We start from the raw sequence: 26808 nt of genomic DNA on the forward strand, positions 1-26808 counted from the left end.
TGGTTTTTGAGGAAGAGTTTTAGGGACTCACCGGGTCTATATTTATTTTTAATATAAATGTTTAAGATTTTAAAAAGTTATCATATATTAATATATAATTCAATCACACTTTATTTTATAAAAAAAAAATGAACTTAAATAATTTAGAAAAGGAAAACAAGTTCACGAACTCTTCTTCAAAATCTCCCACCCAAACCGACTTTGAGATTTTGGCTCATAATCTAATTTATATAAGAAAGTTGATTGTTCTGAAAAACTCTTAATTGTCTCTCTTAAAATGCTACCATGTGTTCAAAGTAAGAGCAATTGGTGTCCAAAAAATTGATAACTAAACTAAAAGTACATTACTAACTAAGCCATCTAAGCCATATGACATTTTGTGAATAGAAAGTTAATGTATTATTGAGATTGAACCAAGTCATCTAAGCCATATGACATTTTGTGAGTAGAAAGGAAATGTATCATTGAGATTGAATCAAGTCATCTAAGTTAACCACATGAAAAAGATCATTCAAGTTACAAATAAACCATGTGACAGTGACATCACTAGTTTGACTCTTTTTCTTTCTTCCAATTTTGGTTCCCAATGTTTGAGACCAAATTTCAAATTCAATTTTTTTTCTCTCTCTTCACTTATTCAAAATCCTATTATATCTTCTACACAAATTTTCATATCATTTCCTCTTTCCTCACATCTTCTTTCTCTGTATTCATTCTTTCTTTCTCTACTCATGTTAAACTACATTTTTTTCTAATAGTTTGATTATGTAATTTAAAGATATTTTTTTCTATCTAACAAACAACAATATGAAGAACTTCATCACAGTCAAATTACATCGAGATCACGCGGTATGCAAAAAAAACTTTCATAATTATTTTTCAAATTAACATCCAAACAGTAAACATAAATGACATACAAGATCTTTTGAATAAAAAATATACCAGAACCAAAATAAATAAATCAAATTAACCCAAGAAAACACAAAAATAGTAGTTATAAACACTTCCAAAAAAATTTATTCATTAAAATTGTACTTTATAAAATAATATAAAGATCTAAAAAAACTAAATTGAAAGATGCGAATTTATGATAAAATATTGAAAGAAGAAGTTGGAAAAATGAAAGGAAGGAGCGGCTGTTCATAAAATGAAAGAGGAAAAGAGAATAAATTTAGGGTTTGAGATAGACTAATGATAAGAGGTTTGAGCTGCGTCAAGTTATTTGGGCATGGACTAAAAAAATATTGGTTTGAATTTTGGATTTTTGGCAAAACAAAAATGACATTGGGATATATGAAAAAAAAAGTCGATATTTTTTATTTACAAATATAGTCCGTAAAAAAAACAGTATGTAAAATATTTTTTAAAATTGATCATTCTTACTAATATAAATTTTAACCATCATAACTGGGACAAATTATCACCGATAAAATTTTTAAAATAATTATTATATGTGTGACAAGTTCTTACTAATAAAAATTTCAAACAAAACTATTTTACACGGGATAAATTTTAACTAATATATAAATTTTAACTATCATATACGGGACAAATTATCACCGATAAAAATTTCAAATAATTATCATACGTGAGACAAGTTTTAACTAATAAAAATTTCAAAAAAATCTATTTTACACGGGGTTAATTCTAATATATAAATTTTAACTATCATATACGGGATAAATTTTAACTGTAAAACATTCAAAATAATTATCATATGTGACATAAGTTTTTACTAATAAAAATTTAAAAAAAAAAACTATTTTACATGGGGTTAATTCTAACTCATATATAAATTTTAACTATCATATACGGGATAAATTTTCACTGATAAAAAATTCAAAATAATTATCATATGTGATACAGTTTCTTACTAATAAAAATTTCAAAAAATATATGGGGTAAATTCTAACTGATATATAAATTTTAACTATCATATACGGGATAAATTATCACTGATTAAAAATGCTTAGAAAAAGTTTATGTGTCACATATGATAATTATCCCGTATATGATATTTATCCAGTTAGAATTTATCCCGTATATGATATCATATGCGAGACAAGTTTTTACTAATAAAAATTTAAAAAAAAACTATTTTACACGGAATAAATTCTAACTGGTATATAAATATGTTATATGTAATTGTTTCTTTCAATTTAAATATTTATAATTGCCACCAATTTTGATTACTAAACTATATAACTTAAAAAAATATCGTCGTAACGTTATAACCCTTGCGATAACACAGGTCTATTACTAGTTTAAACAGTAAAGTCTCTCCATCTTCAGAATTCTAAAAACTTTCATTGCTAATATGCTTACATATTTAGTGAATGCATGAATTAAGATAAAATAAGCATCTCTATTTTCCAAGAATTATTACTCACAACACAAGTGCATAGCATCAAGAATCAACATTTTGTCTAAGAAGATCAAGAAAACAACTTTGATTAATACATTGTGAAGAAAAAAATGGATTAACAAAAGTGGATGTTTCTTATCTAAATTTTGACCATAACAACAAATTTTGTTCAGTCAATTTTTTCTCTTTTAGATAAATTATGAGCATTATAAGATATCATAGTAATTAATAGATATCAGAAAGACATCTAATAACGCTAATCTTATGCCTCTTTGTTTCGGTCAATTTTTTTCTTATATTAAAAACTAGAGGAAATAATACATTGCGAAAAATTACTTGGACAAGGAAATGGAAGTGTGTGCCGAATCAGTGATATTCTCGTAAACTTAGCATATTCTGTCTAGTTAAAACATAGATTCATGCATTTAAAAACATTAGCAGGTACTATCTGCCTATCTGGTGGCTGCTGAACTATTAATCTATTATTATTATACAACTGGGTAGCAAAATCTGATTAAATTATTATAATTCCAATCATGCAAGTGAGTTGAGACCCAATGATCTCCCAAAGTATGAGGAATCCACTTTTATTTTTAATGTATTTTTATGAACATGAGAGAATCTTTGAGTTTTCATTTGTTTCTTCTTGTTTACTAGTATATTCTTTTTAGGTACTACTTCTTTTGGATTCTCTAGCTGCAATGTTAGGGTAGGTTTGCCAGAGGTGTGAGTGAGTGCACGGTTCTCATGAAGGTATACCAAAATAAATAGTAGGTCTCATAAATAATAGTCATAGTTTATGTGTGCATTACTTAGAAAAAGTTACTTGTATAATATTAACCTAATGAATCCCACATGATATCATGGCCTAGTTAATGACATTGCAAATGCAAGTGGAGTCCTTAGTTAGTGGGGAATGTGCATGTGGAAGGAATAGTGACAAAGTACATTAGCCCTTTCAAAATTTAGAGTTCATAAGCAGCCTTTGAGTAGTATCAAAGGCAAAAGACACTTTTGGGAAAACAACATAATAACCTTTAACACCTTTAATTTAATTAATACTTAAATTTCTTTAATTGATAGATTTATTTAGTACTTACTTGGTACTAGCTAGTTATGTATACATCATGACTACATCCTAGGCCAAGCTAAGTACCATAAAAATAAAAATATGTGAGGGGGTGGGCTTTCTCTATTATATTATTATTTTTGACAGGATCTCTAATTTTATTTTTGGAATCAACAGAAAGAAATAAAAACAGAGAACAAAGGGGTTTGGTAAGATAAAAAACTAAAGAGTTAGCATATGCTTTGTTGAAAGGAGGTATATGAAGTTGGTCTGAATTTTGAATTAAATATATAGTCCTTTTTGTTTATACACCCTTGGTCGTATTTTATAATTATTGATATTTTAAGTGAGTTAAGTTCTACCTTAAATGGAAAATTAATTTTTCTTTTTTTGGTATTAAAATTAAATTATTTTATAAGTGAGATATCTCTATATTGACGGTCGGTTCATTCACTAGTTTTATCAGAGATGATTTTTTGGAAATCATTTTAGATTACCTAATTTAAAATTCCTTGAAATTTCCTTTTTTTTTTTTTTTTTGTTTCGTGAGGGTTAGGTTCGGCTACTCTCTCTCTGCACTCTTTTTTCTCTTTGGAATATATTTGGCTATATAAAAGAATATCAAAGCTAGATCATGGTCACGGCTAGTTGCTGTGTCTAAAAGACTCTAGCTTTTTTTTAAATTCGTGTAGTTGTCCATTTCAATATTGCTTAACAATGTGTGTATATTAAGATTTCTAATTCATGATTTGTATATCTCTTGTAATTTTCTACTGTTATAAATGTTATTGACAAAAAGAATTTTATTTATAAAAAAATGTATATATAATATTCCAACTCAAATATATGAGCGAGGAAATTGAAAAGAGAGAAATAAAATAAAGATAATTAACCAACAAATCTTGAATTCATCTACAGTTCCAAAATTACCTTGTCTCGTAATATCATAGAAAATATATTGTTCGTAGATGGTAAATGGTCAATAAGCAAGATTTGAGATCGCACCATAACAAAATTTTCATTAAGATCAGTCAAGAAACGAATTGCATACAAGATTAAGTAATTATTCCTAGCATTACACATACCTTTACAAGTGCATTTAGCTCTACAAGTATATTGAGGAATAGGCATATAGATCTCTATTTCTTTCCAAAGAATTTTTAATTCAGAACGGAATCCAAAACGGAATTCATAATCCAAGAGTGAACAAGCATGTTGCAGCTGTTCCATGCACGGTATGTTGGATGAAATTGATCGATTACCACCGAAATCGTGCCATCAGGGAACCCAGACTTCATTTTTCCACCAAGAGCTCTTCGCATCGAGCGCGCCCAAGAATGATAATTTGAGCCGATGAGGATCGGTTTGAGTGATATAGAAGAAGGTCTATCACTTAAATGGACGAAGTAAGGATTGGATTGATCAAGCAATTGATCAAGAAGTAAGAATTTTTTTTTAATGGTCTACATAATATTATATAAACAAAAAATAGGACAAGAAGTTTAAAATACAAATGGACATCGTAATACACGGGGTGCCAAAGATACACAGGAAATCTAAAGTCAAAGATACACCAGAAAATAAGAATACCCTAATTAATATCTCAACCACGAGTTTCGAGGGGAGACGGTCTCCTCGTAGAAGAAGAAAGAAACAACAACAAAAGCAAGCTAGACTCCAAGGGTGCCTCCAACCCAACCAGGATCATCGAGGCTCAGTTCCACACCCCAACACATTCTAATGGTTCCAGCATAAAATATGGTACATCCCACACTCATAAAAGGAATAGGGATATTAGAATTTTTATCAAAAAATCATTTTCAAGATAAAAGTTTTTCACCATATCCACCAAATACTCGACAGAAACGGTTCCTCCAAAAAAAAATTATATCATTTCGGGAGTTTCAGATAATCTAAACAATAGTAAAAGGATATCAATATTAATATTAGACTAGAGTCGGCCCAAAAGGGTCCAGAAATCATCAAAGCAAGGGCTTTAGACCCCAAAATTTTGGGATAAAAAAAGGCCTCAAAAAATTTTCATTTGGTTACAAATATAATACGATGTTTAAATTTCAAATATTTCTTTAGTTGAATTGCTAAAGTTATAGAACACAAAAATTCTCCTAAACACAAGTTCAACTATTGGCCTTAGCAACATCTAATTTTTATTTACTAGTGTATTTTTTCGGCGTTGCCCGAGTTAGATTTATAAAAATAAAGTATCATTTGTTATACTTAATATATATATATATATATATATATATATATATATATATATAAAATTAAAAATAATAATTTATGGATAACAAAAAATTCTTACACACGGTAGCAGTGACTGTGGATAAAATCCACCACATGCACGACACAAATAGCTTAACGGATAGATGAATATATATTAAACTTATATAATAAATATATGTAAACAATGACGGCCTTGAACATTGTTCGAGATGAACAACTTATGTAAATATTGGATGAACATAAATTTATTTTAGTAGTATTGTAAATAGTTAGAGGATGATATATATTTATGTTTTTCTACTAGCAACGTACTCCGTGATTGTAAGTTTGCACAATTATCTTTTATTTTTATGAATGTATGAAAAAAGATGAAATGAAAGAAAAAAGAAAAATATAAAATAAATAAGAGATCAAAGAAATATGATGCATGCACTATATATTACATGAAAAAATTAAGGAGAAAATGAATTCTAATATTTTTTATTTTTTGACAAATAAATTCTAATATATTTATGTTGTTATATATGCATGTAATGACCGGTTGTGAATGTTTTTGGTGATTTACATTCATGACTTCAAGAGTCATATTTAATACACGAGAATGAGGAAATTTAGTGATTTTTAATTTAAACTTCATATTGTCATGCATGTTATTGGTTGGTGGTGTTCTTGGTGACTGATATGTATATCTCGAAGGCTCATATTTAACACATGAAAATTAGAGAAAATAAATTGTGTATTATTTATCTAATATTAAAAACAATTAAAATGTTATGATATATTATTCATGTTTTCTTCATTTCATTAATTAAAATTTTCAAAATTTAAGTTTTAAATTAAAATGAAAATTATCAATTTTAGACTAAGTTCAATTTTTTTTTTTAAAACAAAGGAGGAAAGGAAAGCCAATTTTAGAAAATACAAAAAGAGAGAGATACAAGGAGGGGATCATAACAAACGAACTAAGTTCAAAATTAAATTCTCAATCAAGAGTATTCGGTTTGATATCAAACTAATGTTAAAAGAAAGTTTGATATTTAACTTGAGCAATACTTGAGTTATTATTTTTTTTTTACAATATACTTGAGGTTTTTTTTTGGAATCATTACAAGATTTCAACGAACCTAAAAAGTAATTTTTGCTTATAATTGTGTCCGGAAGAAGTATTCAATTAGAGCTTCCGGAAAAAGAGATCTTTTTTTTCCTATAATATTGGGGAATTTTTTTTTTTTGTTTACAATATGGGAGAAGAGAGTTTTTTTTATTATATTGGGGAAACAAATCTTTACGAGATTTTTTCACGGAGCTCTCTCGTGCATTCTTTCTCAACAGTTTTGAATTTTTAAAAGTTTGTCGTACGTTCAATTAAAGTTATAAGAAAAAATGTAGTTATGTATTCAGACTATTGAAATTCAGACTAAAATTGATTGGGTTTAGGTTCAGATTTTGATCCCCGATTCTAAACAATATTTTGGATAAATAATAGGAACATTAGTATCTATCCTAAACTCGTCCTCAAGACCATTCAACAAACTTTTAAACTACATTCATCTTTTTATTTATTTTTTTGATTAAAAAAATGGCATCCTCCCCATTTTTCATAAGATGCATCATATAAAAGAGACAATGCATGCATGCTTTGAAACAAAAAAGAAAACACAGACAATGCTCTATGACAACACCTTAATTCAATCTAATATAACAGAGAAATCTGCCTCCAAATTTGAAAAACACACTCATTGTACATTACTCAAATAGTCCACACCACATAACCAAAACATGAAACCAACAACACTAGACAAAGTGGCATATCGTAAATTATATCATGATGGACAGAAAGAGAGACAATAGGAACAATATTAACACAACTAGACAAAAGTAAAGAAAACAAGATACGAGTTACTTTATTTCCATTGAGAGGTTGGGCTTAAACAGTTAATATAGTTCACAGGTTGTCTCCGCGGAATCTTTTTCCCAGCGATGAGGAGTGAGAGACATCACATGCCACGGTCGTCCAAACCTTAAAAAACATTTTTTTTATTGACCTAAAATTCTTTTTTTTTTATTAACCCTCCTCTAATGAAAACTCGATAATTCAGAGTTTGGCCGGAATATAAGTAAAGTCTAGCCAAAAATTATTTCCCACCAGAAATTAAATTCGGGTTTTTCCGAACAATTCATCATAAGGAAAGCTCATTTACCAGATATTCACTTTTTTTTTTGGGTAAGTATTTTATTTATTTATTTATTTGATGTGAAATTTTTTTTTATATTTAATTATTTTTAAATAAATTTAAATTTTGAATTAATTTTATTTACAAGATACAGAGGCGTAACAAAACTCTAAGATACCAAAGAAATTTTTGTTATTTATATTCACATTTGGTTTTCAACACTTTGTATATAAATACCAACTTAGCTACATCAACTTTTTCACTATCACCACAACACTATACCTTCCAACACTATTTTTAAATTTCTCTCTCAAAAAAAAATATCATCCTAGCTTAGCTCATTTACTTCAACAAATTAATTTTTTTTAACATGGAAAACACTAAAAAGCTTCAAATTACTTGTTTTCTTTTCTTGCTATTGATTTTGCAACAACAAGTTGTGTTTGTTGAAGGAAGAAATTTGAGGTCTCATTTGTGTAGAAATTGCTCAAAGACTCACAAAAGATCCAATATTCATCATGAAGGAAGAAGAAGGTCTTCAAGACGTGTAGGGTATGAAGTGGATAATTTTAGGCCCACATCACCAGGTCATAGTCCAGGTGTTGGTCACTCCATCAACAATTAACTACAAATTCTACTAATTAAGCACTAACATTTTTCTTGATTATGAGCTACTTGATATGGACTCAGCATGCATTGGCATGAATTAAGTATTAAGCTGAAGTTTTTCTTTTGGAATGTATTTTTCTTTGTTTCTATAGACTCAACAACATTAGAGTAGCTTGTTAATTTGTGTGCTATCTCATACATTTATGGTAGCCTCCAAAAAATAGAAAAGAAAAAAAAAAGATTAAACAAATGTATGATGTATCTTGTTATTTATTCAGTTAATTTGGGTATATTCAGCATAGTACTAAATCTTGCACATAGTTTAATAGATTTCACTTGAGAAAAATATATACAATGAACATAAAGCCAACCAAAGTTCAAAACAAATATTTATATATATATATATATATATATAAAGTAATTCAAAAAAAATACTAAAGTTTGGACATATATTTATAGTTTATAAAGAATAATATTATACTTACTTTACAAATCGTTTTGTAAAAATAAGTTAGATCAAATATAAAACTACTACGAAGGTATTAGAGTCGATCATTGAGTCGCCAACCATAATATATATTTGCACATGGGTGAGTATTGAGAGGTGTATTAAGAAAAATCTAAGTCTTGCAATGAAAATGGACAGAGCTTGAATATATTGTTTATAAAGAAGAGATCTTTGGCTTTACAAGACTTTTTTGTAACACTATGTCTAAATTTAAATTCTAATATGGTTAAGTCATTCACAATTGAAGTGATAAATATTACTTAAAAACTCACACACAATTGAAATATTATCGGTTCGAATCTGGATAACCACGACGTTCAACTTAACAATTTTGATATTGTCAATTGAGTTATATGTCTTACAGACAAACATAATGTATGTCTAGCATGTGTCGTAAACTCAATTGTAACGGTAAGAAAACACAATGACCAATTGGAATTAATTAGTATGTAGATTAAATTAAAAATTAATGTTAGTAAAAAAAATTAAAAATTAATGAAAATATAATGAATGACATTGACATGGGTCTATAAAATATTAACCATATTGTTAAAGCTTATTAGAGGACATGACGCCATTACCTACCTACTTATAATCTTGAATTGACCAGACTCAAGCAAGTAAAAGGTGAATATCCCATACTCCCATAGACTAAAATCCATAAAAAGAAAGTAAATTAAAAGTAAGGAAATTATAAAGCCTGTACTTTTTGAAAGTTAACTCAAAAACCAGGCGCATTAAAGACTCTCTAAATACAGTATAGAGTCTATAGACCCACTACTATCAAAGTTTTATTAGTATTATCATGGGTCTAATACAAGTGATTGGTGTACAATATGTATGAATAATGTTAAAAACTCTTGATTTCGAATTCGATTTCTACATCTACTAACAATGTTATAATTATTTATTTTATAATTTATTATTTTAAATTGTATTATATTTTATTTTATGAAATATATATCATCTTAATTAAAGTGTGGAGAGAGATTTGAGAATCAAATCCCTTGTGTTTTGTGTATAGTGTGCACTATTGATATGAATCTCACCCATATACACTTTATAATCTATGTGGCTTTTTCACAACATCTTTTTTCATATCAAATATTTCCTTCCAGAAATGAGAAAACTTTCCATAAAAGAATGCAACCAAATGATGGAGAGAAATAAATTAGGTCCTATGAACATGAAAAACAAATGCTAGTGTTGATTCCACTTGAAAATTGAAGATGACATTTGAGGCCACAATGTAGTACAAATTTTTTGGTAGATACCTTTAATTTCCTTCAATAAGGGTGCATACAGGACTTGATGACGGTTATGTTAATTTAAGCTAAAACCAAACACCTGTAGAATCTGACCCTACTTGTACTCCTCCTTTTAAACAACGAAGAAACATACAAACATTACAATATTCACTACCTTAGATCAAAATAAAGATGGTTTTACTTGGTTGGTTCAGTGGTGATTGGCGTTGAATGTGGTACAGAGGATCACGGTTTGATCCTCGCAACTGTGATCGAGAGGGGACTATAGAATCACTTTATGTCAAAATTAATTTCCGAACCATATTAGGCGGTTCAGTTGGTCGGATACTTGTGGTGAAAATATAAAAACCAAAAAAAATAAAAATAATAAAGGTGGTTTTCCAAAGTGGAAGGTTTTATGGTAGGTTTCTTAAAATGCAACCCTATTCTATTTTTAGGGCTTGGTTGTCCACGAGGAAGAGCACTTTTGTGTGCCTTCTAAATTCTAATTATAAAAGTTGCAAGTTGAAGCATGCGCTAGCTGTGTACGGCTTATCATTTGGTTAAATTTTGTTTTATAAGATGGTGTCACAAAAAATAACATTATACTCAAACCGTACAAAAATAAGGTGTTGAACAATAAAGTTGATTCCATAAAAATAAAATAAGTTGATGTCTATAACATTTTTATTTGGGTATTTTTTTTAGATAGACAAAATGATCGAACATTAAAAATTCATACACAAAAAATAAAGTAATTGGGGTTCAAACTTCGGTCATAATATCCGATCTAACAATTTCGGTATTCATGTCGGTTGAGTTAAAGGATATGTGAACATTTGGATATTTACTTATAGAAAAATGTTATGCGAACATCAACTTTATTGATCAACACCATATTTTTATACGATTTTTAGTATAATAATTGAGGTATATATTTTTATTACTTTTTCATCTATTTTCAGGTTACATCAATATTTATAAGTTCAGTATTTTTATGCGGTATTTAATACGATGTAAATATTTTTATGTTCAAATAACATCACTCATATTCAAATAAGTATGATCAAACAATAAAAAGTATGACTTACTCATCAATGTGGCATAAATAACTAGTAGATGTTCGAATGCTAGTTTATGCAATTACATGTAAGGACACCTTATTTTACCAAACAAAATATGTGACCTCAAACAGTACTCTAACCAAACATTCTCCATATCAGTAATTGGGATAATCTTTGAACTTTAAAAACGCTGTTTAGGAGTTTTGAGATTGTATCCGGGTTGAAAGTTAATTTATATAAAAGTAAGCTTTATGGAATTAACCTTGATGAAAGTTTTTTAAGAGCCTCTTCGTCCTTCTTGCATTGTGAAGTGGAGTCTATCCCTTTTAGATTTCTTGGTATTCCGATAGGTGCTAACCTAAGAAGAAGAGCTAATTGGTTACCTATAATAGAATCTATGGAAAAAAGACTTTGCATTTCGAACGGTCGTAATCTCTCTATAGGAGGTAGAGTCACTCTCATCAATTATGTTCTTTCAAGTTTACCTCTTTATTTATTTTCCTTCTATAAAGCATCGGTTTGTGTGTCAAAGGAGATGCAGCTTTTTGTGGGGAGGAGGTTCAGATAGTAAGAAAGTGTGTTGGATTAATTGGGAGCGTATTTGTCAACCAAAGGAAAGAGGAGGTTTGGGAATAAAAAATTTGGAGTTTTTCAACTCATCGCTTTTGTGTAAGTGGAAGTGGAGATGTTTGAATGATATTTTAGCGCCTTGGAAAGATCTTTTGTATTTTAGATATGGTTCTTTCGCTGCAATTTTTTTGTATGGTGAAGCGACGGAGGGGCTCAAATATGCTTCAATTTGTTGGCGAGATATTTGAAAATTGGGTAGTGTGGTGGAAGGGGATTGGCTCAGTGATGTTAGTAATTAATGTGCTTAGTGATGGAAAAGACATAGAAATTTGGAAAGAAAAATGGTTAGGAATGATATCTTTTCGTGACTCATTTCCTTCTTTGTATGTTAAAACAACTAAGCAACAAGCAAACATTTCGGCAATGGGGTCGTGGGATAATAACATATGGTCGTGGAAGCTTGATTGGTCAGTCCCGCTTACCGAATCGGAGACGTCAGATGCAGCAGAATCATTATTGTTGTTGGAACAGGTTCAACCTCGTAGGGACTGCATCGACAGACGGAGGTGGATTCCGAACACGGCTAGTTTTTTCTCAGTTCAGTCTGCTTACGCGCATCTGCAGAACAGCAACAACATGGCTGCAATCGCCTCAAATATGTTGATAGCTTTAAAGAAACTTTGGAAGAACAATGTTCCGTTCGAAAGTAAACATTTTTTGGTGGAGTTATTATTAGATAAATTACCAACTAAAGAGGCATTATTCCACAAAAGAATCATCACTAATAATAACGGAAATATGTGTAATTGAAGAGCAATAATTGAAAATTTGTTGTATACATATTTATGTGGGGATGGTTTCTCTCCCGACCCCCCTCATTTCTTTTCTACCCCTGAATTTCTGTTTTTGTCCTTGGGGGTACTTCGGTTTATACGAACCGAATTTTTTTGTCATGCTAAAAAATTTCGGTTTATATAAACCGAAATATTGTGTTCCAAAATTTTTTCCAGCTTTCCTGCATAAATTCTGCATGAGACCCTCAACTTCCACAATTTATTTGAAATACTAAACGATGTCCGATTTGAGTAAATGACCACTCTTTGGAAAGCTTAGGGTGTCAAGAATACAAATATAATTTTTGTTTTGAGGGTTAACTATCCAATTGGTTCAGTTTGACGAAATAATGGGTACTGGTACAGAAACAGAGCATAAACTTTTCTCACACTTGTAGGTAGATTTTCTCATACTATACTTAATGAAATTTAACAATTCCGGTGTCAATCTTGTAGTAAATTTTGTCTTCTTTACACTGGATAAAATATTATTAGCATACGACTTATATTCAGAGAGTTATGATAAATTTACCACAGGTATCTCTACAACATTTTGCAGAAACTTTTCTCAAACTTGTAGGTAGATTTTCTCATACTATACTTAATGAAATTTAATAATTACGGTGTCAATCTTGTAGTAAATTTTATCTTCTTTACACTGGATTAAAAATCATTAGCATACGACCTATATTCAGAGAGATATGATAAATTTACCACAGGTAGCTCTACACGAATTTTCACATAAATTTTCCTTCTTTTTGGGGGGTATATGTTATTTCGGTTTATATAAACCGAATTTTTTTTCCATGTTTAAAAACTTCAGTTTATATAAACCGAAGTTTGTTGGCAAAATTTTTTCATACCGCAAGGGGCAAAATGGGATTTTTGGGGGGTAGAAAAGAAATGAGGGGGGTCGGGAGAGAAAACTTCTTATGTGGGACTTTAAGAAAAAATAAGGCCCTAATTTACTACCCCGGAAAAGAAACAAAATAAAGTTTGAAGATTTCTCCTCCCACCCTCCCACTCTTGTGTTTCTTTTCTACCCCCTCCTCCCGTTTTTTCATTTTTACCTTTGAATAAATATTTCAGAATGCGTTATCTGATTGTCTTAGAAAAGAATCCGAAATATGTTTACCAGATTTTTCTTGAATTTGAACTAGAAAAACTTCGGAAAACATGTTTCGAAATTTTTATACAAAATAAACACGAGAGGAGGGAAGAGAAAAATTCATAAGATAAATATGTGGGCCAGATATATTTAATAAAGGTTATGTGAGGCCAATGGCTCTGGCCTGGAAACTAAAACATTTTAACCCCGCCTCTCAAATTGTTAAGCGCGCCCCCCAGCCCCAACATAAATAACACACAAAACCATTCCACAGGCAGAATGGTTTTGGATTACAACCCTCTAAAATCATTCGACAGTAAAAATGATTTTGGCATTATAAGTACATCTAATGTGAAACCATTCCACAACAAAAATGGTTTTGGGGGGCGCGCGAGGAAATTTTGGGGGTGCGTGAGAAAAAATTGGGGGCGCGTGAGAAAATCTGGGGGTGCGCTAAGTATATGGGGGGCGCTAAGCAATTTGGGAGGTGCGTTAAACACTTTTCATTATTTATATATGGTGCATAAGGAAAAAGCTTATGCACCATCATAACCACTCCCCCGGAAAGCTTTGCTAAAGTTTGACGGAACTAAATATTTTTTAAAAACATTAAATGTACCGAAAAAAAAATGTTTTGTAAAACTGAAAATCTCAATTTTTAAGTTTTTTTGAACACGTTTATGTTCTAGAAAAATTAGTTTGTGTTTTCAAAAAATATTTTTGACCCACACCATGTTTTCAAGAACACAAATGTTTGAAATAGGCAAACTTTGTCAATAAGTTCAATTTAAATTCTCAAGAACACAAATGTGGTTCCGGTAAACTTAAACCAAGTTTTTTAGAACATATATGTGTTTCAAAAAACTTTTCAATTTTCTTGAACGAAACATGTGGGATGGGAGAATTATTTATTTATTTTTAAAAAAACTTCAGAAGAAGAAGAAAATAAAAATAGCACAACATGATAATTCCACCTCTGTTCCTATTTCCACCTCTGACAATTTCCTACAAAGGCTCTTAGTGTGTTTGGGCCCTTCATCTTGGAGTCGAAAGAAACGGAGAGGCCCAATGGTCATCTTGGAATGAAGATTGCTTTTTTCGCTCCCCGTGTTCCTCTTAAACCCCTCAAAAATCCCAAAATAACCTTGAATTTGGGGGGTTCAGGATGATATGGATTCTAGAATCCGAAATACATTAGATGTGGATCGTGGGATCCGAAACAAGCCAAATATAGATGGGAACATGGTTTTTGCAAGGAAAAATTGTGTGTGGATATTGGTTTGGATCCTACCATCCGAAACAAATTAGGTTTGAATCCTGCGAACCGAATTGGTCACGAAAATTACAGGTTTGGATCCTGCGAACCGAAATGGACAAGCAAATTACAAGTTTGGATTGTAGAGTCCAAAATCATGTTTTCTGCCGGAAATTTTTACAGGTTAAAGGTCAATATTATGCAGGTTCGGAATTTGCTCTTTTGCACTAAATTAAAAGTTAAAAATATCTATTGTCCTTACATACGATAACTTCAAACATAATCAAATAAATTACAACTTCAAACTCTAAAACGTAAATTACAACTTCAAACTTAAAAACAATACAAGCGAACCTATAAGAAAATTATAACTTATGACGGGTTCAACTACATTAGGTTGTGCAATGTCGGGTTCATCGATGTTCGGTTTCATTTCAAACGGAGGTTCGGCCATCCCAAACCCTACCTATAACAACAAATTACAAAATTTTAAAAAACTGCACAGTTTGGCATGTAGGATCCGAAATGGTTTCGGATTGTGTGATCCAAAGGCGACTGTGATCATAAAACCATGAAAATTGAAAAAATTAACGGTTTAAAGCGCATATTACCTCTTGTATGACTCCGGTTGAGCATTGCGACCCTCTTTGAGTGAATAAACGTTGTTTTCAAGCCCGTGATACGCCAAAAAATCGCCCTAGTGTCCAAGTGGTTATGAAAGTACAACTTCTGTCACATAGGCTATATAGACTGTATTCGGATCCTACAAACCGAATGTCAGCGTTTTCGATTGGTACAATCCGAAACAATGCAAAAATTAAAAAAGCAAGGCATTTCGGATTGTACAATCCAAACCCATGTTTTCCTCGGCAAAACATCACGTACAAGCCAGCCATAGCTGGCCAATTTTTTGTTTAAACTGGTTTCGGATTCTAGAATAAACACATTAAAAATAAGGAATTTCGGATTGTATAATCCAAACCCATGTTTTCCTGGGCAAAACATCACGTACAAGCCAGCCATAACCAGTCAATTGCTTGTTTAAACTGGTTTTGGATTGTATGGTCCATAACAAACAAGTTTCGGATTCTAGAATCCAAACGCATTTAAAGGGCCAAAATGATCACATTGGGAGGCCTTAGAGGAAACTATAGGGGTCAAAAAAGCAATCTTCTCTTGGAATTGAATTCATAACCTATCAAAAATCAAAAAAGAAAACACATCAACTACATTTTCATCGTTAACCTACACTATTTTTTAAAAAGGCTTAATTAGCAAAATGATACTTTAAAGACATTTTTGGTTTCAGATTGATCCCTTAAAGAAAAAAAGGTTCCAATAGGTCCCTTAAAGAAAAAAAGATCCGAATAGGTCCCTTAAAGACATCTCAGTTAATCAGTTTGGTCCCTAAAAAAAGGTCCGAATATGACCAAACTGATTAACGGATATGTCTTTAAGGGACCTATTCAGACTTTTTTTTTTCTTTAAGGGACCTATTCGATCATTTTTTTTCTTTAAGGGACCAATGTGAAACAAAAAATGTCTTTAAAGGGCCATTTTACTAATTAAGCCTTTTAAAAAATATTAAGTTATATAGGTATAAATTTTTCACACCTTTTAACTATGATTAATATTTATGGATCAATATGTGGGTAGACAACGTGGTTTTCCCATTTTTTTCGAATTCTTTTCATATGAATAAGTCAAAAATAGAACTTCTAACCACCTATTTAAAATATTCAAGACCCTTACCAATAAGTGGTATATACATGGGTTCCTTAACCATTTATTTAGGTTCAATCCCCGGTCGGTGCGTATGGAGAAACATTTGTTGGAAGAGGTCAACTCCATAAATAGATTTCAATTGTCTCGAGGGAATTTGTCTTTACAATTGCGCGCGGAGAATACCTTTGATTTATCAAAATAGAAAAGATTCAAGACCCTTACCACTTGAATTTGTCCATTATTGATGACCTTTAATATTAATATTAGCATTTTTTTCCTTCACATTCTATGTTTATATATCTGTGTATGAAATATTAACTAATCTTTATTGAAAAATATATTGAACACACAAAATAGATGCTCGCATTTCAAATTAAAGTTTATGTATTCACAAAAGTTAGAAGTTAATCCCTAAATACTTAAGATATATTCTTTTTGTTTTCACCACTAGTATCAGGTTTATTGGAACACCTAATATGGTTCGGAAGTTAGTTTTATTCTAGCATAATGTGGTTCTAGTCTCTTCCCGTTCGCAGTTGCGGGAATCTCTTAAACACTTGGACCAACCTCTTAAACTTTACAAATACCCTTTATGTATTGAAATAGAAGTCTCTGTAATTTTTTTCATCATAAAATTCAATTTCTAGGCCGATGTTTCGATTCTTTTCATTTAAGCACAAACTTAACATGATCAAGATTAGTTGGATGAGATAATAATTTCGAAAGTTTTTATGTTGATTTTAATAGTTTATAGCGTAAATAGTTGGAGAAAATAATTTAGAAACATGTTTGAAAACTAAATCGGTGAAAAAGTGATAATTTAAAGTTTAAATTGAAAGTTTATTCTAATAAAAGATAACAGTATGTGTAAATATAATTCAAGCATCTTACAAATGTTCTCTTTCATTTTTTTCGAAAAAAGAAAGAGGTGTTGTAATTATCGGAATTTAAATAAAGGACAATTAAATTTTTCTATAGTTTGTAATTTAAATAGTAGTACCTATAATTTCACTAAATTAACAATTTTTAATTTGTTTTTTTTTTAAGAAGTAAAAATAGAATATATTAACACCAACAGACAATTCTTACTAGCACAAGCTATGTCAGAAAGAATCTTAAAAATTTACGGCATGAAACCAAAAAAAATTTGTATAACAAAAATAAAAATTAAAATCATACTAAAATAAAACACATAAGGAAAATACACCAAAGTTTTATCTGTAAACGATTTTGCCATTTAATTTTTTTTGGAAATTAAATAATCCTACTCTTTATGTTTTTTACTTAAGAAGTGGCAGCAAAAACAAGAAACTAATAAAAAGCGTTTATGCAACGCAAGCAAACGGCGTATTCGATGAATAGTTTTGTTTTCCCCATGCACTTCGTAAACCAGCTGTTCATTTCTGTACAACCAAAATAATTAGCAGCCGTTTACGAGATCATTAGAAAGAAAATACTGGTATTACTATTAGGGAAAATACTCATGTTTCTTTTTTTGCGGTTATAATTAATGAAAACTCAAACTACTAAATCCAGATTATTTTTTTAATATTTTTTGTTTTTGTCAATTTAATAAGTAAAGTCTATAAAATTACTTCAACTTTTATTATGTAAATAAAAAGGATCTCTCCATGTACAAAAAAAAAAAATCTCTCGGAACTTTTTATGTGCAGTTTTCTCTCATTTTTCTGATCTAATAGTTGAAAAATAAGAGAAATAAAGTATTTGGTGAAAGATCAAGATTATGGCATTATAAGAAAAAGTGCTAGAGATCCTCGTGAGCTTAACTCAGTTGGTAGGGATATCGTACTATATGTGCAGGAGTTCGGATTTGAACTCGGGACACTCCACTTATTCACCTTTAAGGTGAATTTTCTAGTCACTAAACTACCTGAAAAGAAAAAAAAAAGTGTTAGAGTGAATATAAATTAGCTGCATGCGAAAAAATGCCGGAAAAGATCCAAATCCTTCTGCTACATCTATAAATGATTTGGATCCTTTCCGTCATTTTCAAATTAATTTTATCTCTATAGATGTAGTAGAAGATTTAAATACAAAACATCTATAAATTATTTGCATCTTTTCCGTCATTAATTTTATTTTTGACTTAGTGTTTAAAAATATGATATAAATTATAGTAAAAAAAAGCGCCAACGTAAATACTGAATAGTCGTTCTAATCCAAGTCAATATTATTATTTTTCGTCAAAGATCAAAATTATTACATTACTTTTTTTACAAATAATAAAGTCGAATCAAACGCAAAAAAATTTACATTTGTCAAATCATTTACAAGAAAAACCGTCATAAATTTATTTACTTCAGACGTAATAGTTAAGTTTATTGAATAATTAATTTTTTTTTGTATAAATTATTATTATTAGTAATATCAGTATATATATACATACTAATACCTTGTTTCAAAATAAAATCATAGTATTTAAAAGAAAAATTACTCATAGGTTCTCTAATCAAGAGTCTCTCTCAATGTGTCGCTTAATAAGGTAAAAACTCTTACTTGATAGTGATTGAAAAATCAGCATATTTTTTTTTTTAATTATGCTTTGAATATCTGGTTGTTACATCCCTTAGCTTGTTTAGGGATTCGTCTTACGAGTTACAATTAATAGGTTGTTTTATTTTTATCTTGTTTGTTATTTAAAAAAAAAAAAAAGTCATATGTATGATATGATTTTCTTATATAACATAGTATATTTGACATGATTTTGATTATGGTGTGATAATTTATATTTGAGAAAAGGTTATATTATACTACAATATTGCTGTATACTATACTATATTCTATTTCCTTTTCGTCCATTCATTCATTTTCTGCAACATTCTCATTGGAGCTCCGAACCCATCTTCACTCTTTCAAAACCTATTCCATTCGCCACCATCATCATCATCATGTTCTTCTCTTTCTCTTTCTCTTTCTCTTTCTCTCTACACCGGTATACTCTTCTTTACTCTTCCTTTCATCACTTTCCCATCCTTTTTTTTTGTTGTGTTTAGGTTTTCACTTTTCACTTGCTACTCTCAATACTTTTTTTTTTTTTATTTTTTTTATTTTGGGTTTATGATTCTGGGTAAGTAGAAAGAATGTAAATTTCACTGGAAGAGGGTTTTAACTTTTAATTTAATTTAATTTTATACTATATTTTTTTAATTATTTTGTGGAGTATGTACTATGTTAGTTAGTACCAAGGAATAATAATGTTAATGTTAATAATAATGGCAATACTGTTTTGATGATAATGTAGTATTTATGGTTATTTATTTTAACTCTACTGTAACGTTACTCATGAAATTAAGTTCCTTTTCTCTTCTAGTACTAGTATACAAAAATTGCTTCAATAGTATAGTTTATGTTTTTCTTAATCTTATTTTATTTTTGGTATATGATGTTTTGTGTGTTAGTATGTATAATGAGTAGTATATAACACATGAATTTTGTGTAAAGAGTGAATTTTTATGTTGTGTAATCATTACTCTATGTGGTAATGTAACTGTTAGTAGCTGTTACTTCTTTTAGTCAAATTTTGGTCTAAAAAACATTTTTTTTAGATTTTTTATTTATTTTTATTTAGTAATTAATGATATTCTGGATTCTTCATTGGTGGTGGTATATATATAGTTTGATATGATCAGAGTTTGATTTCTGTTTTTATTTTGATTTTGGATACAACCCGTTGAAATTTTTATTCGATGCTGCCCTGAAATGTAAGGAAAGAAAGGATTTTTCTGATTGATTTTTGTGTTTCTTTTGTATATTAATTTACTTGCCAATTGAACTAATTTTCGAATGTGTTTTTTTTGTTCATTTTAGGGGATTGTTGTGCAGGATCAAAGCATTCAATTGTTTTCTGGTTTTGTTATGTACCTTGTTTTGCCTTTCTGGATATGGGTTGTGCGCGACACATGCAAGGCCAAATTTGCCGGAATATGATGCCTGTGTGTCTTCGGGGAAAAATTGCGATTTGGGTTTTTCGGATACTGTTGTCGGTGGCGGTAATTTAGGTTCGGCATCAACTTCAATCCGCAACAGTTTTCAAAATGTGTGTCCGGACACACATTCGTTCTGTGTTCCTTTGACGATATATGGATTCAACGATGAAGAGAAAAGTCTTAAAGCAGCTTCTCTCGGAGTTTCTGGTAGACAGTGCGATGGTCCGTTTTGTGGATTAAGTCAAGATAGCGAGGTGACAAGTAGTGTGAAAGACTTATTGCTATCACCTAATACTGTTACTCATGTTGGCATTATTTATTGTAGTAATCTGCGCACTGATTTATATAATTTATCGCCTGAAGTATCCAACTTGCAAGAGAACTGCAAACTGGTTATTTTTACTAATGACACAACTAGTCCCCAGGTTGAGATTCCGTGTGAAGACGCACTGCATGTTTGTTTCGAGCATCAAAGGCTCTCATTCGAAGAAATCAAAGACAAAACCAAGCTTGTTAGTTCTGGTAGTACAAGGGCTGAGTATGTGGTCAGAAAAATGGGATTGCCACCAAATGTCAAGGTACGAATATCTATTTCCCTTTGTCTACATTTGTTTTTAATACATTTGTTGATGATTTTATTTTAGTTTTGTTAATCAAAATTTAGATGAACCAATTTTCAAGGATACTCTTTAGCCCTATATAAAATGGTCTGTTTAAGTTTCTATTTCGACTTAATATGGTAACATATTTTGTAAATGGTTTATTATTATGTTCAAATGATGCATGAAATGTGTGGTGGTTCCATCACATATTCTTGCTTATATTATTAAACTTGATGGTTACTGTATGCCTTTGGTTACCATTTAGCTGTTGTTGTTGAACCTGAATTATGTGTCTGGTCCGAGGAGAAAAGAAATGAATGTCATTCTTAAATACAGCCATTTACAAACCCGTCACCCACCCTTCACCGCTCCCTGTTTTTCCAAGAACAGCCAGAAAAAAAGAAAGAAAACACTATACCTAGTCCCTCTTGGTCCATTCTCTTCGTCCCACTCAACATTCTACCTTTGGCATTCCGTCTAATATATCTACTGTCATTTGTCACTTCCCCATGCCTCCTTGATCCTATGCGACAAATTTAGTGTCTGGAGCCAATGACACCTCTTGCACTTCCTGCTGTTTTTAGAGTTATGATTCAAAGGGCATGACTCATGATCACCACATCAGACAAGCTGTGGTGATATTCATATAAGGAAGCGAGGCAAGTGATAACCGATTATTGGCTCTTTATATCTTGGGTATGGGTTATTGAAGCTATAACTTCAGCAGTACTAAGACCGATTTTTTTGGTGTTGCGAAGATGTTTAGAGCATGGCCAAGAAAGTGTACTCCAATGATTTTCATCCATTTCTATAACGAAGTTTCTAACCTAATCGATTCTTTTTTTGGTGTTGCGAAGGCATTGATGTTTATCCGATTCTTCTCCCATACGCGCATTTCACTAAAATACAAATAATCATGCTACACATGGTTGATTCTTCATGGTCCTCATATTTGTTGATTTGGCCATATTAATAAGGACTAGTGCAGAACCAATGCTAACTAACTGTCCGGAACTGTGAATGTTGCTTAGGTTATCCCATCAGTTCATTTGGCCTTACTCTGCCATCCTTGCTAATGATTTTGTTCTTGTATAGGATTGGGATATTTAACAGATATTAGGAGTAGGATGAGTATCATAGATTGTATCTTCTCACCAAACTTACGTCTCTTTAAGCTTGTTTTTCCATTTTTGGAGTAGACGCTAAAATTTATGTTTTGCTGGTGGGAGAACATATATAGTTTTTTTTCCTGACAGATAACAAAGGATCTGTCTTTTTTATTTTATTTTATTTTTTTTATTTTTATTTTAGTCCATTAAAATATTTGGGGTCCTGGTTGTTGCCCTCATAATGTAGTTTATGAAAACCGTTACGTTTGTTGATGATTTCCCTTTGTACTTGGCTATTTTTTATGAAAAATTTACCATGTTTCCTCTATAGATATTTGTTTGTAAAATTTGAACTCAATTTGGTAATTGATACCTTTGTATTTGGTACCATGTTTCCTTTTTAAGTTATTTTATTTGACTTCCCAGACATTTTAGGATAGTCATTGTATGCTCATACTGTATTGCAGAATTACATTGCTTAAAACAACAATTGACGTCTAATGGAAATGGCCAGTACCCTGCTCTTTACTTTAATTTAATGCACCTCTTCAATTTGGGACGTTGCCATCTTCAATGCATGCTATATATTGTTCACATGCGATGACCTGTCCTCTAAAACCAGAAGTCCTAGTCTATATTGTTTCTTCAAAATGACCTATATTTTCTTCCTTTTAAGTGTTTTCGGATGCACTTGTTTTATCTTATTCTCTCCCTCTCCTTGTCTTTGGATGCACTTCTTTGCCTATATGCTCCTGGAAAAATAAGTCAGTTGCAAAAGTGTTTTTTCCTTGGTTACTCAGCCGTTGCAGAAGGGCTTCCAATGCTGCTCTGTAAATAGAAGATATTTTGTAGAAAGTTTGGATCAGACAAGATCACCATTGATTATGTCAATAGATGATTTTTTAATAAATCCCTTAGAAGGTCTAGGGTTGACTTTATTTGTTACTAGTTTGTGGGAATTTCTCTCGATTGATGACTTTTGAGTCATGAACTTGTAGTAGAGTGATTGATTAATACATGCTATCATGTGGAGATCTGTTCGAAGACGGGTACAAATAGTGCCTTTTGTACCATTGTTTGATTTCCCCCCTTAGACCTTCTACTCTCTTCCGCTTTTTCTTTATTGCTTTCCTCTGTATAATAATTCTGTTGCTACTTTTATAGCTTTGTCCTCAAAGAAAATTTCTAGTTACTCTAAGAGTATCTTATCATATTTTGTAGAGGGGAGTAATCTGAATTTTGCAACTTTTTAAAACATGGGAAATTTTATTATGGCCACCTTTTCATTTCCTATTTGTCTTTCTGCAAACTGCCGAGGAATTCCTTTCATATGAAAATTATCTAATGTTGCTACATGTATATGCAGGTTACTGAGACAACCGATGTAGATGAATTAGTTAATGGAAACTGGATGTCTCAAGGAACCACTGATGCTATGTCCGTGCTTGTTGACGATGAGGTGCTATTCCCAATGGTTCAAGTTGGAAGTTATGTCTCAAGGTGGATCACTGTAAAGAATCCTAGCCATCATCCAGTTACGATGAAGCTTATCTTAAACACAGAAGAGATAATTGATGATTGCAGGGGTCTGGATGATATATTTCCCAATTTTTCATCTGGTAATTTAGTTATAGATGAAGTTATTTCTGCTGCAAAGTATGGATTCTCAGTGCCAGGGAGTGCAGTAACAGAGGCTTATGTGCATCCTAATGATTATGCAACTTTAGGGCCGATACATTTTTATCCATCCAAGCGATGTGGATGGAATGGTTCAGCGTTGATCAAAAACAATCTTACCGGTGTTGAGTCGATACCTTTAAGGGGCATTGGAGGGCTGAGTTCCCTAGCTTTACTTGAGAGGTCTGAGCATGTTCAGAGTATAAGTTTTGATCTTAAACTGCACAATCTCCTCAGTTTCTCTCTTTCGTATTCCTTGCTTCACATGAAAGACATGGTTTCTGCCTGCTCACAGCCTTTAGTGAAAGAGATATATGCCAAGAACACGGGGGATTTGCCATTGGAGGTGAAGACAATGAGAGTCTCTGGGAGAGAATGTGGATTGGATGGTTTTAAGATTCATGATTGTAAAGGTTTTGCTCTTGATCCTGGGGAGTCGATAAAGTTACAGATATCATACCAAACTGATTTTTCTGCAGCAAAGGTACATCGGGATCTTGAACTTGCTTTGGCCTCTGGCATTTTTCTAATACCCATGAAGGCAAGTGTCCCTTATGGTGTGTTGTGTAACTGTAAGAAATTCATGTTTTGGGTGCGAGTAAAAAAATGGTTGCTCGGATTCATTCTTGTTGCATCCTTATTTTTTATGGTGTCCCTGGATTACTTGTGCAAGAATGATAATAACTCCATCCACATCACCTTACAACATGATGCGAAAACCCCTCTAGTTCCTTGTAGTAATCAGAGAAAGGATAAGTTATCTGTGTCTGATAAGACACCTAATATGTTTTGTTCGGTTCGAAAAGGCCCAACCTCGACAATGCGAGCCACCTGTGTCAGATATTCGTATGATCTACGCAAAACCTCTGACCAGGAAATATCTCAACATTTGACGCAGGATTCAGAAAACCATAAACAGACTAGTCTTTTGTTTGATACTACAAAGAAAGGAAAGTCACCAACCACTGCAGTTCAGAGCTCTGATGCTGTGAAGCCATCTCAAGAGACTGTGAAGCCATCTCAAGAGGTTGTGAAGCCATCTCAAGAGGGTGAACTAAAAGTCAAAATTGGAAAAGAAAAGACTAGAAGACGGAAAAAGAAGAACTCTGGTGCAAAGTTAACTGCAATGTCTGAAGTTTCAAGCAGCCGAAGTGGAAATTCTACACCCTCACCACCCTCCTCCCCCGTGGCCCCTGCATCAACCAAATCTAGCTGTCCATTGTCTCCTGATGTGAAGCAACCCTCCATTCAACCTCACAGTGTAAAAACTCCGGAGACTGCCCGACATCCTAAAAATTCCCAAGTTTCTGCATCTGCTGCTAAAGCAAATACATCGAAGACCAGGGTTCCAGTTAAGTCTGTCAATAACAACATTTCTTCTCCTAAAGTTTGGCATTCACCTTCAACAAGTGATGCTAGTACACCCTTTAAGATGTTTGGTGCTCCTCCCATGCCTAGTATACCTTCTCCTCCATCCTTGGTGTCAACATCTAGTGTCAGCTTAAGTTGCCGTGCTCCAGGATCGAAACTTGACAAGCAAGCTACTGTTTCAGCACCAAAAAATGCAGAACTTGCAGAAGAGTATATATATGATATCTGGGGTGGCCATCTTTCAGGGATTCATTTGTTAGATCCAAAAGATGTTACTTGTATGAAATCTTGTCCTGCTGAAAAGAACTTCAACAGCTTCTTTGTTGGAGATCCACAGGCAATAAAGTAATAAAAATGGCTATTAAGATAAAAAAAAAAAAAAAAAACAAAATTCTCATGCATTTTTTTGACTTGCACTTATAACCTGCTAACTTGATAAAAAATTTAAATTAAAAAAGGAGGTTTCAAACATTCGATATTAACCACACCCTACTACTCATAGGCGCGTTCATTATGCGCGATAGTTTAATTTATTGATTTTTTTTTAAACATAATTAACAGATAACAATCCTTTGAACTCTAGTATATTTAGAGGAAATAATATGAAGCAACTAAGGTGGTTTGGTTTTGTTTATTTGGAAATACGATTATACTTGGTAATGTTTTGCCAACCTTGGGAATATTTGTCTGTATGTTGGTGTAATAACTGGAGAAATTAGGTTGCTATTAGAAGTTAGGTGTTATTAATGTCCAAAATTAAAGAAGTTAGGTGTTGTTATTGTAGTATAGTTGTACTAACATGGAGTACTTATTAGATTGATGAGGAAAAATATAGGGAGAAGTGATAGGTCCCTATTCATTTTTAATTGGAATTTTGTCTCAAATGGCCTACCACTTCCCAGCAGATGGGAAATTATTGGTACACAATTGACACGATCGTAGCAACCTGTTAATGTTTTCACGTGTGTATATACAAAGGACTGAAAATCTTTTGTTTTTTGTTATGGCATTTATCTAAATGTATTCAATCCCTCATGTGTGGATTGAATTAAGTTAAGCATTAACTGTGAAGTATATATCTCCACACCTTCTTAATATACCCAGCTCACATTTTCATAAATATATCCTTCACTCTTTTTTTTTTTTTAAAAATAAAAATCATGAAATATATAATTCTATTTAAAGAAATGTACTCCATAAATTACATATTTATAATAACTAAGTGATTAAATTCAAATGATTAACGAACTCCTCCAAAAAATAAATCGTTTAAAAGAATTAGTTTGACTCATGGGAGGAGAAATTATTTAAACACTGTTGGATATTTGGAA

The 26808-nt window shown here is 31.4% G+C and overlaps 1 protein-coding gene across 1 annotated transcript; it reads left to right on the forward strand.

The window, feature by feature from the left end:
* Nucleotides 1-20473: 20473 nt before the first annotated feature.
* On the forward strand, nucleotides 20474-25893 carry LOC123881589 (transmembrane protein 131-like). The gene is made up of 3 exons (XM_045930311.1): nucleotides 20474-20493; nucleotides 20600-21296; nucleotides 23796-25893. Coding segments are annotated over exons 1-3 (2730 nt in total). The 5' UTR covers nucleotides 20474-20491; the 3' UTR covers nucleotides 25827-25893.
* Nucleotides 25894-26808: the final 915 nt, after the last annotated feature.

Source organism: Trifolium pratense, linkage group LG4 (genome assembly GCF_020283565.1).
Source record: "Trifolium pratense cultivar HEN17-A07 linkage group LG4, ARS_RC_1.1, whole genome shotgun sequence".
Classification (NCBI taxonomy): Eukaryota; Viridiplantae; Streptophyta; class Magnoliopsida; order Fabales; family Fabaceae; genus Trifolium; species Trifolium pratense.